Source organism: Grammomys surdaster, unplaced genomic scaffold, assembly GCF_004785775.1.
Source record: "Grammomys surdaster isolate TR1022 unplaced genomic scaffold, NIH_TR_1.0 331, whole genome shotgun sequence".
Lineage (NCBI taxonomy): Eukaryota > Metazoa > Chordata > Mammalia > Rodentia > Muridae > Grammomys > Grammomys surdaster.
The window spans coordinates 1598689-1614033 of NW_021604750.1; the positions used below are offsets into that span (position 1 = coordinate 1598689).

General features: G+C 38.0%; 1 protein-coding gene across 2 annotated transcripts in view; it reads right to left on the reverse strand.

Moving 5' to 3' along the window:
- Positions 1 to 6979, reverse strand: part of Efcab1 (EF-hand calcium binding domain 1) — a 15020-nt gene extending 8041 nt beyond the window's left edge. The window contains exons 1-3 of one of the 2 annotated variants that reach the window (XM_028778275.1): positions 6800 to 6979; positions 1969 to 2127; positions 1186 to 1290 (exon numbers count right to left, since the gene is read on the reverse strand). In XM_028778275.1, coding sequence (XP_028634108.1) covers positions 1186 to 1290; positions 1969 to 2127; positions 6800 to 6857 — 322 coding nt within the window. In that variant the 5' untranslated portion in view covers positions 6858 to 6979. The remainder of the gene's footprint in view (positions 1 to 1185; positions 1291 to 1968; positions 2128 to 6799) is intronic. The other variant, XM_028778276.1, reaches the window with a different exon arrangement.
- Between the last annotated feature and the right edge of the window lie 8366 nt (positions 6980 to 15345).

A 15345-nucleotide genomic window follows, 5' to 3' on the forward strand; every position in this document is an offset into this window, starting at 1 on the left:
ATTTTATTTTATTTTATTTTATTTTATTTTATTTTATTTTATTTTATTTTATTGGGCAGAAAATGTAAGATTGGCTTTTGCTAAGGTCCTTTTCCCCAATTGGTTCTTGAACTATCAATAAAGATGCTGGCAGCCAGTTGAGGGCAGAATAGGCAGGACTTTGGGGTCCCCAAAGGGCAGCTAGGAGACTCAGGGAGCCACAGGCTGCTTCGACAGGTAGAAAGTTGGGGATGCTGAGCTGGGACTGAAGGAGGCAGAACAACTGAAGTGGAGTGCAGATTTAAGTTGTTGAGCTGGGAGTACTGAGAAGAGCACGGTAGCTGAGGTAAATTTGAGGTGCTCAGCAATAGAGCCAAGAAGGCAAGTTAAAATTGAACAACTGTGTGTGACTATGCTTTTCATCCAAGGATCTAATATTCTCTGGGAAGGGACTGGTAGTGCAGTCTGTTACCAGAGCTTAGGCAGGGTAGCAAAAGCTACATGCAACATATGTGTGTGTGTATGTGTGTGTATGTGTGTGTGTGTGTGTGTGTATGTATGAGATTATCACTAAGGTAGCATTGTCTCTGACAAAGTATTTAGTGCAAAGGCATATCTTTCTTATTCCTGCATTATCTGGCTTATAATCTTGATACTAGCTGATTTTCATGGGAATGTTAGTGGACACTAGGGAAATATTCCTGTCCCTGTCTACACATTTCTTTTGAAAAGATACACCTAGGAGCACTAACTTAACCATTACTTAATGGAAACACAGAAAAAACAGTTGTATATTTACATTAATTTTATTAAGTGAAGTATAACTCCATTAATTAAGAATTATTTAAGAACCAGAAAGTTTAGATTATGTTTTCTGGTTTAATGTTTGCTGTCAGGTGCTGTGAGCTACTTAGTAGTAGCTGAATGTACTGGTGCATCATTAGAATGTAAGGTCACAGTTCATGGTGCTTCTTCTCATGCCATTCACTCCTTAAGTGGCTTGATTTCTCTTTTAATTAATACACTCCGACCCTTTCTTAACTTAAATTTGCCCCATAGAAAGAATTCACCAACCAACCAACCAACCAACCAACCAACCAACCAGTCAACCAAAACCACTTTATTGGTGGTTTGGAAAACAGTCATTTAAAAGCTTTTTGTATATTTATCATAATGTATGAACTAGTAGGTCATCTTCAGGCTTACATTTCATTTTTTCATCTAAAGTCCCTCGAAGAAACAGTGATAATCCATGAATCCACTCTGATACACTTATACAGCCATCATTGTCTTTATCGAAGCCTCGAAATACTAAAAAAAAAAAAAAAAAAAAAAAAAAAAACACAGTGAAATTTGTATTGTATTTTAAAACTACATAATATATCAAGCCTCACATCACTATGATTTTCACAGCTATTTTAAGACCCAAGGTCCCATGCCCTCCTTTAACAAAAGAAACTGAGACACATAATCTTTTAATTATATATTAAACTTATTACACAAAAATTCTTTTAATTATATTTTTATTTTTTCTTCGTATGTTGTGGGACTGAATAATATTCTTAATATATAAAATATGGATGTAAAAATAATAATAATAATGATGATAATAATAAAGATGTTAGTCATTAGATATTTAAGATTCTTAATCAAAAGCAATAATGTTTTTATGTCTCAAGACAAGTGATGCTGTTACATGGTAGAAGTGTGCTTCAACTGGTTGTGAACTACTTGCAAAGATGTAAGAAAATTTAAATAGAAGTGGAACACTATGGGGCTTTTGCACGACTGTATGAACTTAGCTATGCAAAACAGCCTTGGTCTTTTTCTAAAGAACAAAAGGAAGAGACCACTTCCTTCTCCAGACATTTTGGAAGATTAATATATATTCAAATGAAGTTGGAAATTATTCCTTCCATAAGTAAGCCCAGCTTTAAACCTTTGTAAATTACAGTTGGGTAAGGCAGTTTGAATTGTACATTATCTTACCTCTGTCCATAATCATGTCATCTGTCATTCCAAATGTCACATGCAAGATGTTCCGAAATACATTACGATCTAGTCCAGTGGCTACTCCTGGCCTCTCTGGTACATCTCCCACCAAATTATAGAAAAGTGTTATCAGACATTTCACTTCAAATTTATTAACTGTAAAAGATCAAAATGGACACATAACAAAAGTGCACTTTAAAATCTTAAGTTCTTACTCATATATTGTATTACCGTGATTATGTATTCAAAAGCAAAAACATCTAATAGTTGGTTGCCATTTTCATGACTCCTATGAAGTCACAGCTTTAGAATTAAAGGAAGATGATGCCAAAATCACACTATCCACCAACAAGGTAAGCTCTTCCTGCTGGAGCTAGATGCTAAATAGATATTGCATTTAGGATGAAAAAAAAAAGATATTAGCCATGTGATCCAAATGAGTGTGCTGCCAAATTCTAAACTTTTCAGTGCAGGCTGATGGATAGTCATAGTAGAGTTGTTTCAGATTGTCAGCAACAGCCAGCATTTGATGAAGATGTTTATGACAACTACAAACAAGAGTTTCCCTGGAAATTTAGGCTACTAAATATCTGTGTAATGATTTTCATTTCACTGAATTTATAAGGCAGAGTTTCAAACTCAGATATTTTCTAATACAGAAATTTTAAGCATGTTCTACAAACCAACATTATATCTTACAAGTTGTGTGAACATTAACAAGAAACTAATGAAATAAAAGGATTTTATTTACTTAAGACATGCACCCACATATATGAAAGAGAAAGAATGAAAGAGAGAGATGAAAGAGACAAAGAGAGATTATGAGAGAGAGGGAATGGGAGAGTATGTGAATGAATACTTATTGGCATTAGGAATATACATGAAGACTGGCAAAATAGCTCAGCTTGTGAAAAAGAAAAAAAGAACTTGTCTTGCCATGGAGGTCTAGTGACATAAATTTGATACCACTTGCACACACACACACACACACACGCACACACACATCTATACAGCACTAGCACTATTAACACCATCAACAGCAACAGTAAATAAAACATTTTAAAATACAGTTTACCAAAAAGAATATAAGTGAATTTAAATGTGAAATATGAGTGGGAGATGGAAAAATTTTACATATGCATGCTTTTATACATAAAGACAAAGCCTGTGTGTAAGAGAAAATAGAGAAATTACACCCTATCATACATGCTACAGCAGACTGAGGGTGGTTCCTGGTTTTAAGAATCATATTTTAAGAGAAAAACTTAAAACTTTGGAAAAGAAAAAAAATAGTAAGTAAATAGTAGAATATGGTTAAGACTTTTAAATGAACTGTTATGATGGAAAACAGTGTGTCAGTCCCTATCAATGTGATCCAGTGATCTACTTGAGCATAGTACTAGAGAACTGAGAGAATGAACTCAGCCATATGACTAGACACCATTGTTCACAATAACATCTTCCGAAGAGCCAACAGGAGCAGCCTAAGTGTTCTGTGGTGGATGAGAGGTTAAACAAAATGTGATGTACCCAAGTAGTGGAATCCTGGCTTTAAAAGGTTGTTACAAGATACATGAGCATTAAGTAGAAAACAGAAGGAAAGTGTAGCCATGTCCTCATGCTGATACCACAGCATTGGAAAATGTAAAAGGGAGTACTTCTGCCTGTCTCTTCACTATCAGACCTGCTTTTCATTTGCAAAATGACAGGCATTCAGAAGTCAAAGCCAGAAGCTGTTTTTAAAAGAAAAAAACAACCCACAACTGTACAATAATACTATTATGCCTGACATTTAGCAAAAAGATGGATCAAGCAGTGATGAACCTAGCACAGAGATAGACCTAGCACAGAGATAAACCTAGCACAGTGGTGGACCTAGCACAAAGAGATAGATCTAGCACAGAAATGGACTTATTACAGAGAAAGATGGACCTAGCATAGAGATGGACATAACACAAAGATTGACCTAGCACAGTGATGGGACTCAACACAGAGATAAACCTATCATGGAGACAGATGGACATAGCACAAACATTGACCTACCACAGAGATGAACTGAGGGACAAAGAACCATCAGGCCCAGAACAAAACCCCTGAGATGACTTTCTTTTTCTTTCCTGGAACTGAGTAAAAGTATATCTCTGCAACAGAGAATAGGGACAATAGAGAACAGGAACAACAGGCCAACTTGGTTTAGGTCCCTTTTCTCCCGAAGAAAAGACCTGTCTTGTAGATATGCTTCCATGTGTCTTACTCTCCAGACTTTGTATAAACTGGAAGCTGCCCACAAGCATGGAAGGAGGAAAGCTAGACAACCTCACTCAACTTATCCAAGCAGTAAATAAATCCTGTTTTCCTTTGCTAATGTTTATTTTCTAATATCTTTTGAAATTACAGTAAACTAAAGAAGTGTGTTTATAGACCAAAGTGGGTATTAACAAGAGAAGAAAATATGGTTCCATTTCATTTATAAGAAAAAGTTTCTCACTGATTTTAAAACCTTTTGACTACTTCATATGTGAACACTGCACCTATATCACCGCTGTCTCTCCCTCCTCTCCATTACCTTCTCCCCATCTCATGATCTCCAATCCTTTCCAAATTCACGACCTTTTTTAATTGTTGTATATACACACACACACACAGCTGTTGTACATCTATAGCACTTTAACTAGGAGTTGTACCCATTTTCTCTGCACACACTGACAAGTCAACCAATGTTGTCATTATGCTGATCTTGTTCACAAAATTATATTGATGTGATTTTATGGCTGCATTGCCCTGGTCATGTCTAAGGATGCTATCCTGGTCTTCTGGCTCTTAAAGCTTTCTCCTCCCTCTTTGATTTTTCTCTGAGTCTTAGAAATAAGGGCTGTGTTTCACATATACATCAGTTGGGCTTAGGTGCCTCATGGTCCCTTATTCTTTGCATCACGAGATGTTGTGGATCTTTAAAACAGTTTCTATCTGTTGAAAAAAGAGACTTACTTGGTGCAGAGTGAGAACTACACTTATTTGTGGCTACAAGAATAATTATTTAGAATACATATAGAAATTATACTGGTTTAGGAAAATGGCAATTGTAGGTTCTCCTCTAGGGTTCATGATCCTTCCAGCCATAATTAGTTGGCTAGGTTTATAGTACCAGACATGAGGCCTCTCCTACTCAGTCCAATTAAACAGCTGGTGGTTATTCACAAGATAAAAGTGCCATCATTGTGGATCTTGTGCCAGTCCAGTTGTTTTCTGGCTCATAGGCTTTTCTCTGGATAGGACTACTGATTGTTCCTCTCCCTTGGCAGCATGCACAACACTTTAAGATAGAAGAGCTAGGCCTCTGGGAGGTTTCTCGGCCAGCTCCAGCTCAAGTCCTATGACTTCTGCCTCTTACATGTATGATATCTTCAGCAATAGGATCTCACTTTCAAGTTCTGGAAGACAAAGGCAACAGCCATAGCCCATATTGTCTTGGGAATCTCTTGTATTCCCCTAGCCAATAATTCGACTGGAGTTTCCCAAGCCTGGCACTGAATTTTGTGTTAGATAGTGTATGGCTCTTGGAAAGAGGGAAAACATCCTCACTTCATTATTTTTGAATTGTTGCCACTGTTGGTTAGTGAAGAATTGTGAACTTATGAAGCAGACTCTATCAAATAAGCATTGTGTGTGCCAGTTATTAACATGTTGTGAATATTTTTCAAAAATATTTTTACTCATTTTAGAACTATCAGATATTCTCCCAGATATGAAAGCATTTCAGGAAAACAACAAAAGAACACAATCTCTTATTAACTTAATAAACATCTTAAATGACAGACTACCACTTTCTGAGAATTTTAAGATGCTCATAGTGTAACAATATTTCATAGTTTTCAGTCAGGGCACTGGTCCCATGACATCAATTCTCACACACTATATCAGATACTAATGATGTAAAGGGGCTAGGCCCAAAACCTCTATAACTACACTAGAAGTTCACTTCCACACCTTTATGCAACAGAGATGGTTTGAACATGTGACCTCTCCATTTTCATTGTGACCAGTAGCCCTTCAACCATCACACAGCTTCTAAATTCACACATCAAACAATTCTGCCCTCATCTCAATGATTCACACACTGCTTCTCAACTCAAGAACAGCCATTTTTCGGTCTGAGTCCAATGTTTGTGGTCATCTGCATGATCTCCTTTACCTTTGGACCTGACTAGGAATTGGAAATTGAGCATCTGAAACTGGGAACAGATTCCTTACCACCTTAGATACGCTGAGCAATACACTTTTCAATAAAATGCCTGGACATAAGACAGTGCCTGTAACACTTCAAGTCTCTTTCTTAAAGGTATCCAGGAGTGAATGATTGTTTTCTTTATGGATCTCTTAGCAAACTTTCAGAGCTTAGACCTCACAGCTTCTTTTGCCCGAAAAAGAGCCAGGACGTAGGTTAAGGCTCTGCTACTTTCTTGATTCTGGTGTTTTTCTAGAACTTCCTTTTCAACCTGTCTAAAAGTGACGCCATAGGCCTCCCAGGCAAGTACCATATTACTTCTCTAACATAATAGCAAATAAAGACGGTCTTTGAATTTAGTGAACGTGTGTGAGGGAAGCACACACACTAGATGCTTGAGATCTTATGGAACTTGTCGAGTTCTGACGGTACTGCGACAGGATGCCTCCGAAGGAGCTGGAACTCCAGAAAGGGTTTCTCTTCCAGATTCTCTTGAGGGGTACTGTGGAGGGGCCATTACTGGTGGAAGCAGGAAGTAGGGACTGGGTAGAAAGAGAATTGGCCCACAAGTCATGGGTCCTCTGGCATTCAGTTCTTACTTACAGTGCTTGCAACTTTTAGTTAAGGTGTCCGTCAACTTCTGCAGCTTCTTTCGGTTCATGATGGGTGTTAATAAAATTAGATCTTAGAGTGTCATCTGGAGCATAGTGCCAGGACGCTCCGGCTCCGGAGCTACAGACCGAGACAGCCTGGTGCAGCCAGCTTGGCTCTGCTCATTTGCGCATTTGCGACCCTAACAGACAGTGTGGCCATGGCAACGCCTCAGAGGGCTACCAATTGGCTCCCGGGGTGGGCCCGCTAGAGGTGAAAGCGGCCTCAGCGCACAGAGCAGCCATGGCAACGGCTGGGCGGGACACGGATTGCCTGATCGCCTCCAGTCAGGGAGGCAGCTTGGTCGGTTCAGTAAGACCTGTCAGTCCCAGCTGCAAAGCACAGGCACTGTGCCTAAATTTAGTTCCAGTTGCAGCTCTTCAGCCTGGCACTTTGCAAACTGTATTGTTTGCCGTGTTGGAAAATTTTATTTTCACTTGTCACACTATCTTTTCAGTTACACAGCGCCTCAAGAATGCATCATAATCAGAAGTGTAAGGTGTGGAAGCTGGATAGATGTTTTGTTTTCTGTGATGAGAACAAGAGGGATTTAGAGTTTTCAAGATCTGTAGTGGTGCTGTAGGGAAATAGGTCTGTCATCCAAGCAATTGTCAGAAGAGAGTCAAACAATTAAGGTTTGAACTGTGTTACTGAGAAAGTAGATCTCTCTCTCTCTCTCTCTCTCTCTCTCTCTCTCTCTCTCTCTCTCTCTCATCTCATTCTTTGGAGTTGGGGTTGTCAGTCAAATTTGCAAAAAGCCAGTGTCAGATGTTAAATTCATTAATTAAAAATACGTCCCCTTATGTATAAATAGGTTCCCACTCAGGTATGGGTTAAAACTGAAGTTTGCTTTATTAAAAATCCCATTAAAATTGATCCTTTGCTTATTTGTAAGACAAGTTCTGGCTTTGTTGAAAGAAAGAAAAAAGAAAGAAAGAAAGAAAGAAAGAAAGAAAGAAAGAAAGAAAGAAAGAAGAAAGAGAGAAAGGAGAGAGAGAGAGAGAGAGAGAGAGAGAGAGAGAGAGAGAGAGAGAGAGAGAAGTGCTGCAATATTTTTGCCTTACTCAACACATGGGATACTGTACTTGAATATAGAACTAAGTGAATGAGCTACCTCAGCATGAACCTTCAGAGCTCAAAAGCTAAGGAATTACAGTAGTTTATTGTAAATATGTCTTTTTCAACCTGAAAGTAGATAAATCGTGCTAAGAATAAGGAAAAGCCCAAAATGAAATAGTACCAGTGTTGGGGTCTCTGGTTTTCTTTTACTATTTTATTTGTAGAAATAATTGCAATGCTGTTGGAAAACAAAATCAAGATCCCTGGGTAACTCTAGGGACTGTTCCTCGTTAAAGAAAAATACGTCCTTTTATATATAAATAGGTTCCCACTCAAATATGGGTTATAAGTGAAGTTTAAAGAACTATTAAGCAATATGAAATGAAGCCAGTGTCCTCACATCTAGAAGCCATGAAGCTCTGGGATGGTAGAAACAAACAAGAACTGGAAATATTGTGATCTTGCTTCCCATAAAATCCTAGAGTTTGTTCCTTACATCACACAGATGACGTTGTGAAAGCCAGGAAGCAGGTTAAGACAAAATCCTGGGCATATGAGGTATCTTAGGGAGTGGCCTTCCATTGATGGGAAGCAAGTTGACAGACCAGGTGTGTGTCTTGGGGTTTCCACTGATGGTAAACACACTAACTAATGAGTATGTCCCAGCATCTTGGGAGACAGTACACATTGGATGCCTCTGGGAGGCACATATAGATGAGATAATTGCTATTTCGCCAGGCCCTGTCCACTTAACTGGAAAAAGAATGTAGAGTCAATGTTTAAGCCTGTTGAGATTAAAGCAGGCAAGTGACAAACATCTGTTAACCATCAAACATTTGAAAGAACCCTCCTCTGCTTCCTAATGTACCATTAAGTGAGAGAGACCTGCATGAATTGTGTGCAGCTCATTTCTTTGAGCTATGAAGACAACCTCAGCACATCCTTGTCAGGGTAATTATATTTATTTCAGATATGCTTTGTCAATACATGAATATATTTCAGACCAACTATTGGGTTTGTGAAAAATTTAAATTCTTTTTGCTTGTTTTGTTTGGTGTAGAATATTTCCTATAGGCCTGTGTGTATTACTCCTTGTCTTAGAGCAACCATGAGATGTGGGAACTTCAGATGATGTGACCTAGTAGAAGATTTTGCATAACTAAGGCAATCCCTTGAAAGGAGTAGAGATATGTCAGTCCCTTTTCTGCCTCTCTTTATTTTCTTCCAGGATGAGCATATTTACTACACCACAGACTCCTGCCATGATTTGCTATTGCCACCAGAGTCCCAGAAACACTGTAACTGACTGTTGTTAGTTATAACAACTGCTTAATGGTTTTTTCTTTATATACTGGTTATCTAAAATATTTGTTTTGGTGATAGAAAGCTAATAGATTGACAAAAATTCAACTTAATGTTTGCTAGAGATGCGGGTTTAAAATCACATGGTCATTAAATGGTTCGTATCTGTAAGTTGTATTCAGGCACTTGAGAAGCTGACTGACCAATGTATCAAGAAAACATGCTCCACTTTGTTCATAGCAGCATTATATATAATATTCTGAAGCTGGAAAGAACCCAGATGTCCTTCAACAGAGGAATGGGTACAGAAAATGTAGTACATTTACACAATAGAGTATTACTCAGCTATTAAAATCAATGAATTCATGAAATTCTTAGACAAATGGATAGAGCTAGAAAATATCATCCCGACAGAGGTAACCCAATCACAAAGGAACACACATGGTATGCACTCACCGATAAGTGGATTTTAGCCCAAAAGCTTGGACTATACAAGATACAATTCACAGACCATGTGAAGCTCAAGAAGATGGAAGACCAAAGTGTGGGTGCTTTGGGCCTTCTTAGAAAGGGGAACAAAATACTCACAGGAGCAATATGGAGACAAAGTATGGAGCAGAGACTGAAGAAAAGGCCATCTAAAGACTGTCCCACCTGGGAATCCATTCCATATACAGTCACCAAACCCAGACACTATTGTGGATGCCAACAAGTGCATGGTGATTGGAGCCTGATATAGCTGTCTCCTGAGAGGCTCTGTCAGAGCCTAACAAATACAGAGGTATATGCTTGCAGCCAAGCATTGGACTGAGCTTGGGGTTAGAGAAAAAGAGTGAATGAGCTGAAGAGGTTTGCAATCCCATTGGAAGAACAGTAATATAAACCAACCAGACCTCGCAAAGCTCCCAGGGATTAAACCACCAACCAAGAAGTACACATGGAGGGATCCATGGCTCCAGCTGTATAAGTCGCAGAGCATGGCCTTGTTGGGCATCAATGGGAGGAGTGGCCCTTGGTTCTGTAAATGATAGATGCCCCAGTGTAGGGGAATGCAAGGGTGGGGAGGCAGGAGAAGTTGGGTTGGTATGTGAATACCCTCAGAGAAGCAGGGGGAGGGGAGTTGAGAGGAGGTTTCTGGGAGGGAAATTGAGAAAGGGGCTAACATTTGAAATGCAAATAAAGAAAATACCCAACAAAAATAAATTTAAAATATTGTTTCCACCAGCAAATAGTGTTCTGTGTCTACACATTGTCCTGCATAGACTAGAAGAGCCAGAAACTAGATTTTAATGTCCTCTTGATTCTGAACTTGTACTATTTTTCTGCTCTGTTTTGTACCTTCTGATTATAGAGGCACACACCGCTTTTTATTTCCTTAGAAATTATTTTGCTGACTGTGCCTTTTGTTTATCTGTGAATAAATAGCTGTCTCTGCTTAAAAAAAAAAGAAAGAAAGAAAGAAAGAAAGAAAGAAAGAAAGAAAGAAAGAAAGAAAGAAAGAAAGAAAGAAAGAAAGAAAGGAAGGAAGGAAGGAAGGAAGGAAGGAAGGAAGAAAGAAAGAAAGAAAGATAGATAGAAAGAAAAGAATGTGACTCTCTAGTTATCTGCCAGCAGTCAAGTTCAGTTTTGTAAATTTTTATTAATGATGAGCCATTGACAGTTTTCAAGTAGACAGGAAATGGAATCACTTTGCTGAGTGGACTACTATCTTCTATTGTTCTGATTAACTGCTAATCCCATAATAATTCCTAAAGCTAACAGCAACCCCAAGCTCAGTCCAATGCTTGGCTGCAAGCATATACCTCTGTATTTGTTAGGCTCTGACAGAGCCTCTCAGGAGACAGCTATATCAGGCTCCAATCACCATGCACTTGTTGGCATCCACAATAGTGTCTGGGTTTGGTGACTGTATATGGAATGGATTCCCAGGTGGGACAGTCTTTAGATGGCCTTTTCTTCAGTCTCTGCTCCATACTTTGTCTCCATATTGCTCCTGTGAGTATTTTGTTCCCCTTTCTAAGAAGGCCCAAAGCACCCACACTTTGGTCTTCCATCTTCTTGAGCTTCACATGGTCTGTGAATTGTATCTTGTATAGTCCAAGCTTTTGGGCTAAAATCCACTTATCGGTGAGTGCATACCATGTGTGTTCCTTTGTGATTGGGTTACCTCTGTCGGGATGATATTTTCTAGCTCTATCCATTTGTCTAAGAATTTCATGAATTCATTGATTTTAATAGCTGAGTAATACTCTATTGTGTAAATGTACTACATTTTCTGTACCCATTCCTCTGTTGAAGGACATCTGGGTTCTTTCCAGCTTCAGAATATTATATATAATGCTGCTATGAACAAAGTGGAGCATGTTTTCTTGATACGTTGGAGAATCATTTGGGTATATGGCCAAGAGTGGTATAGCTGGGTCCTCTGGAAATACTATTCTCAATTTTCTGAACAACTTCTAGACTGATGTCCAGAATGGTTGTACCAGCTTGCAATCCCACCAACAATGGAGGAGTGTTCCTCTTTCTCCACATCCTCACCAGCATCTGCTGTCACCAGAATTTTTGATCTTAGCCATTCTGACTGGTGTGAGGTGGAATCTCAGGGTTGTTTTGATTTGCATTTCCCTGATGACTAAAGAGGTTGAACATTTTTTAAGGTGCTTCTCAGCCATTCGGTATTCCTCAGTTGAATTCTTTGTTTAGCTCTGTACCCAATTTTAATAGGGTTATTTGATCCTCTGGAGTCTAACTTCTTGAGTTCTTTATATATATTTAATATTAGCCCTCTGTTGGATGTAGGATTGGAAAAGATCTTTTCCCAATCTGATGGTTGCCCTTTTGTTGTATTGACAGTATCCTTTGCCTTACAAACATTTTGCAATTTTATGAAGTCCCATTTGTTGATTCTTGATCTCAGAGCATAAGCCATTGGTGTTCAGTTCAGGAACTTTTCCCCTGTGCCCTTGTGTTCGAGGTTCTTCCCCACTTTCTCCTCAATTAATTTCAATGTATCTGGTCTTATGTAGAGGTCTTTGATCCACTTGGACTTCAGCTTTGTAAAAAGGAGATAAGAGTGGGTCTATTTGCATTCTTCTACATGCTGACCTCCAGTTGAACCAGTACCATTTGTTGAAAATGCTGTCTTTTTAACACTGGATGGTTTTAGCTCCTTTGCCAAATATCAAGTGACTATTGGTGTGTAGGTTCATTTCTGGGTCTTCAATTCTATTCCATTGATCTTCCTGCCTGTCACTGCACCAATACCGTACAGTTTCTATCACTATTGCTCTCTAATACAGCTTGAGGTCAGGGATGGTGATTTCCCCAGAAATTCTTTTATTGTTGAGAATAGTTTTTGATATCCTGGGATTTTTGTTATTCCAAATGAGAATTTCTCTTTCTAACTCTATGAAGAATTGAGTTGAAATTTTTATGGGGATTGCAGTGAATCTGTAGAATGCTTTCGGCAAGATGGCCAATTTTACTATATTAATCCTACCAATTCATAAGCATTGGAGACCTTTCTATCTTTTGAGGTATTCTTCAATTTCTTCCTTTAGAGACTTGAAGTTCTTTCCATACAGATCCTTCATTTGCTTGGTTAGAGTCACACCAACCTGTTTTATATCATTTGTGACTATTGTGAAGGGTTTCATTTCCCTAATTGCTTTCTCAGCCTGTTTATCCTTTTAGTAGAGGAAGGCTACTGATTTGTTTGAATTAATTTTATATCCAGCCAAATTTGCTGAAGTTGTTTTTGAGGTTTAGGAGTTCTCTGGTGGACTTTTTGGGGTCACATAGTATGCTATCATCTGCAAATAGTGATATTTTGACATATTTCTTTCTAATTTGTATACTTTTGACTTCCTTTGTTGTCTAATTGCTCTACCTAGAACTTCAAGTGCTATATTAAATAGATATGGAGAGAGTGGGCAGACTTGTCTAGTACTTGAATTTAGTGAGAATACTTCAAATTTCTCTCCATTTAGTTTGATGTTGGCTTCTGGTTTGCTGTATATTGCTTTTACTATATTTAGGTATGGCCCTTGAATTCCTGATCTTTCCAAGACTTTTACCATGAAGGGGTGTTGAATTTTGTCAAATGCATTCTCAGCATCTAATGAGATGATTGCGTGTTTTTTTTTTCTTTAAGTTTGTTTATATAGTGGAGTATTTTGATGGATTTCCATATACTGAATGATCCCTGCATCCCTGGGGTAAAGTCTACTTTATCATGATGGGTGATTGTTTTGATGTGTTCTTAGATTTGGTTTGTGAGAATTTTATTGGCTATTTCTGCATTGATGTTCATAAGGGAAATTGGTCTGAAGTTCTCTTTCTTTTGTGTGTCTTTGTGTGGTTTAGGTATAAGTGTAATTGTGGCTTCACAGAATGAATTGGGTAGTATTCCTTCTGTTTCTATTTTGTGAAAAAGTTTGAAGAGTATTGATTTAAGGTCTTCTTTGAAGGTCTGATAGAATTCTGGTCCCGGGATTTTTTGGTTGGGAGATTTTTAATGACTGCTTCTATTTCTTTAAGGGTTATAGGACTGTTTAGATGGTTTATCTGATCCGGATTTAACTTTGGGACCTGGTACCTGTCTTGAAAATCACCCATTTCACTCAGATTTTTCAATTTGGTTGAATAATCCTTTTGTAGTAGGATCTGATGGTATTTTCAGTTCTCTAGGTTTCTGTTATTATGTCTCCCTTTTCATTTCTGATACTGCCTTTGTGCCCCTGGTTAGTCTGGCTAAGGATTTATCTATCCTGTTGATTTTTCTCAAAGAACCAGCTCCATGTTTTGTTAATTCTTTGTATAGTTTTTCTTTTGTTTGTTTCTACTTGGTTCATTTCTGTCCTGAGTTTGATTATTTCCTGTCCTCTACTCCTCTTGGGTGTACTTGCTTCTTTTTGTTCAGGTGTGCTGTCAAGTTGCTACTGTATACTCTCTCATGGTTTTTTGTTTGTTTGTTTGGTTGGTTGGTTGGTTTTGGAGTCACTTAGAGCTATGAGTTTTCCTCTTAGCACTGCTTGCATTGTGTCCCATAAGTTTTGGCACATCATGTGCCTTCATTTTCCCTAAATTCTAAAAAGTCTTTAATTTCTTTATTTCTTCTTTGCCCAAGTAATCACTAAGTAGAGCATTGTTCAGCTTATATATGTATGTGGGCTTCCTGTTGTTTTTGTTGTTATTGAAGACCAGTCTTAGTCCATGATGATCTGATAGGATGCAAAAGATTATTTAATTCTTCTTGTATCTGTTGAGACCTATTTTGTGACCAATTACATGGCTAGCTTTGGAGAAGGTATCATGAGGTGCTGAGAAGAAGGTATATTCTTTTGTTTTAGGATGAAATCTTCTATAGATATATGTTAAATCCATGTGGTTCATAATTTCTGTTAGTTTCACTGGGTCTCTGTTTAGTTTCTGTTTCTGTTATCTGTCTGTTTCTGAGAGTGTGGTGTTGAAGTCTCCCATTATTATTGTGTGAGGTGCAATGTGTGCTTTGAGCTTTAGTAAAGTTTCTTTTATGAATGTGGCTGCCCTTGCATTTGGAGCATATATGTTCAGAATTGAGAGTTCATCAGGTATATTTTTCCTTTGATGAGTATGAAATGATCTGATAACTTTTTTTGATAACTTTTTGTTGAAAGTCAATTTTATTTGATATTAGAATGGCTCCTCCTGCATGTTTGTTGGAACTATTTGCTTTGATTTTTTTTTTCTAAGCTTTTTACTCTCAGATTGTGTCTGTCTTTTTCACTGAGATATGTTTCCTATCTGCAGCAAAATGCTGGCTTCTGATTACATACCCAGTCTGTTAGTCTTTGTTTTTTTATTGGGGAATAGAATCCATTTATGCTAAACAATATTAAGAAAAAGCGATTGTTACTTCCTGTTATTTTTGTTGTTAGATGTGAAATTATGCTTATGTGGCTATCTTCTTTTTGGTTTGTTGGAAGAATACTTTCTTCTTTTTTTAGGGTGTAATTTCCCTCCTTGTGTTGGAGTTTCCCATCTATTATCCTTTGTAGGGCTGGATCTGTGGAAAGATACTGTGTTTAAATTACATTTTGTCATGGAATATCTTAGCTTCTCCATCTACAGTAATTGAGAGTTTTGCTGGGTAT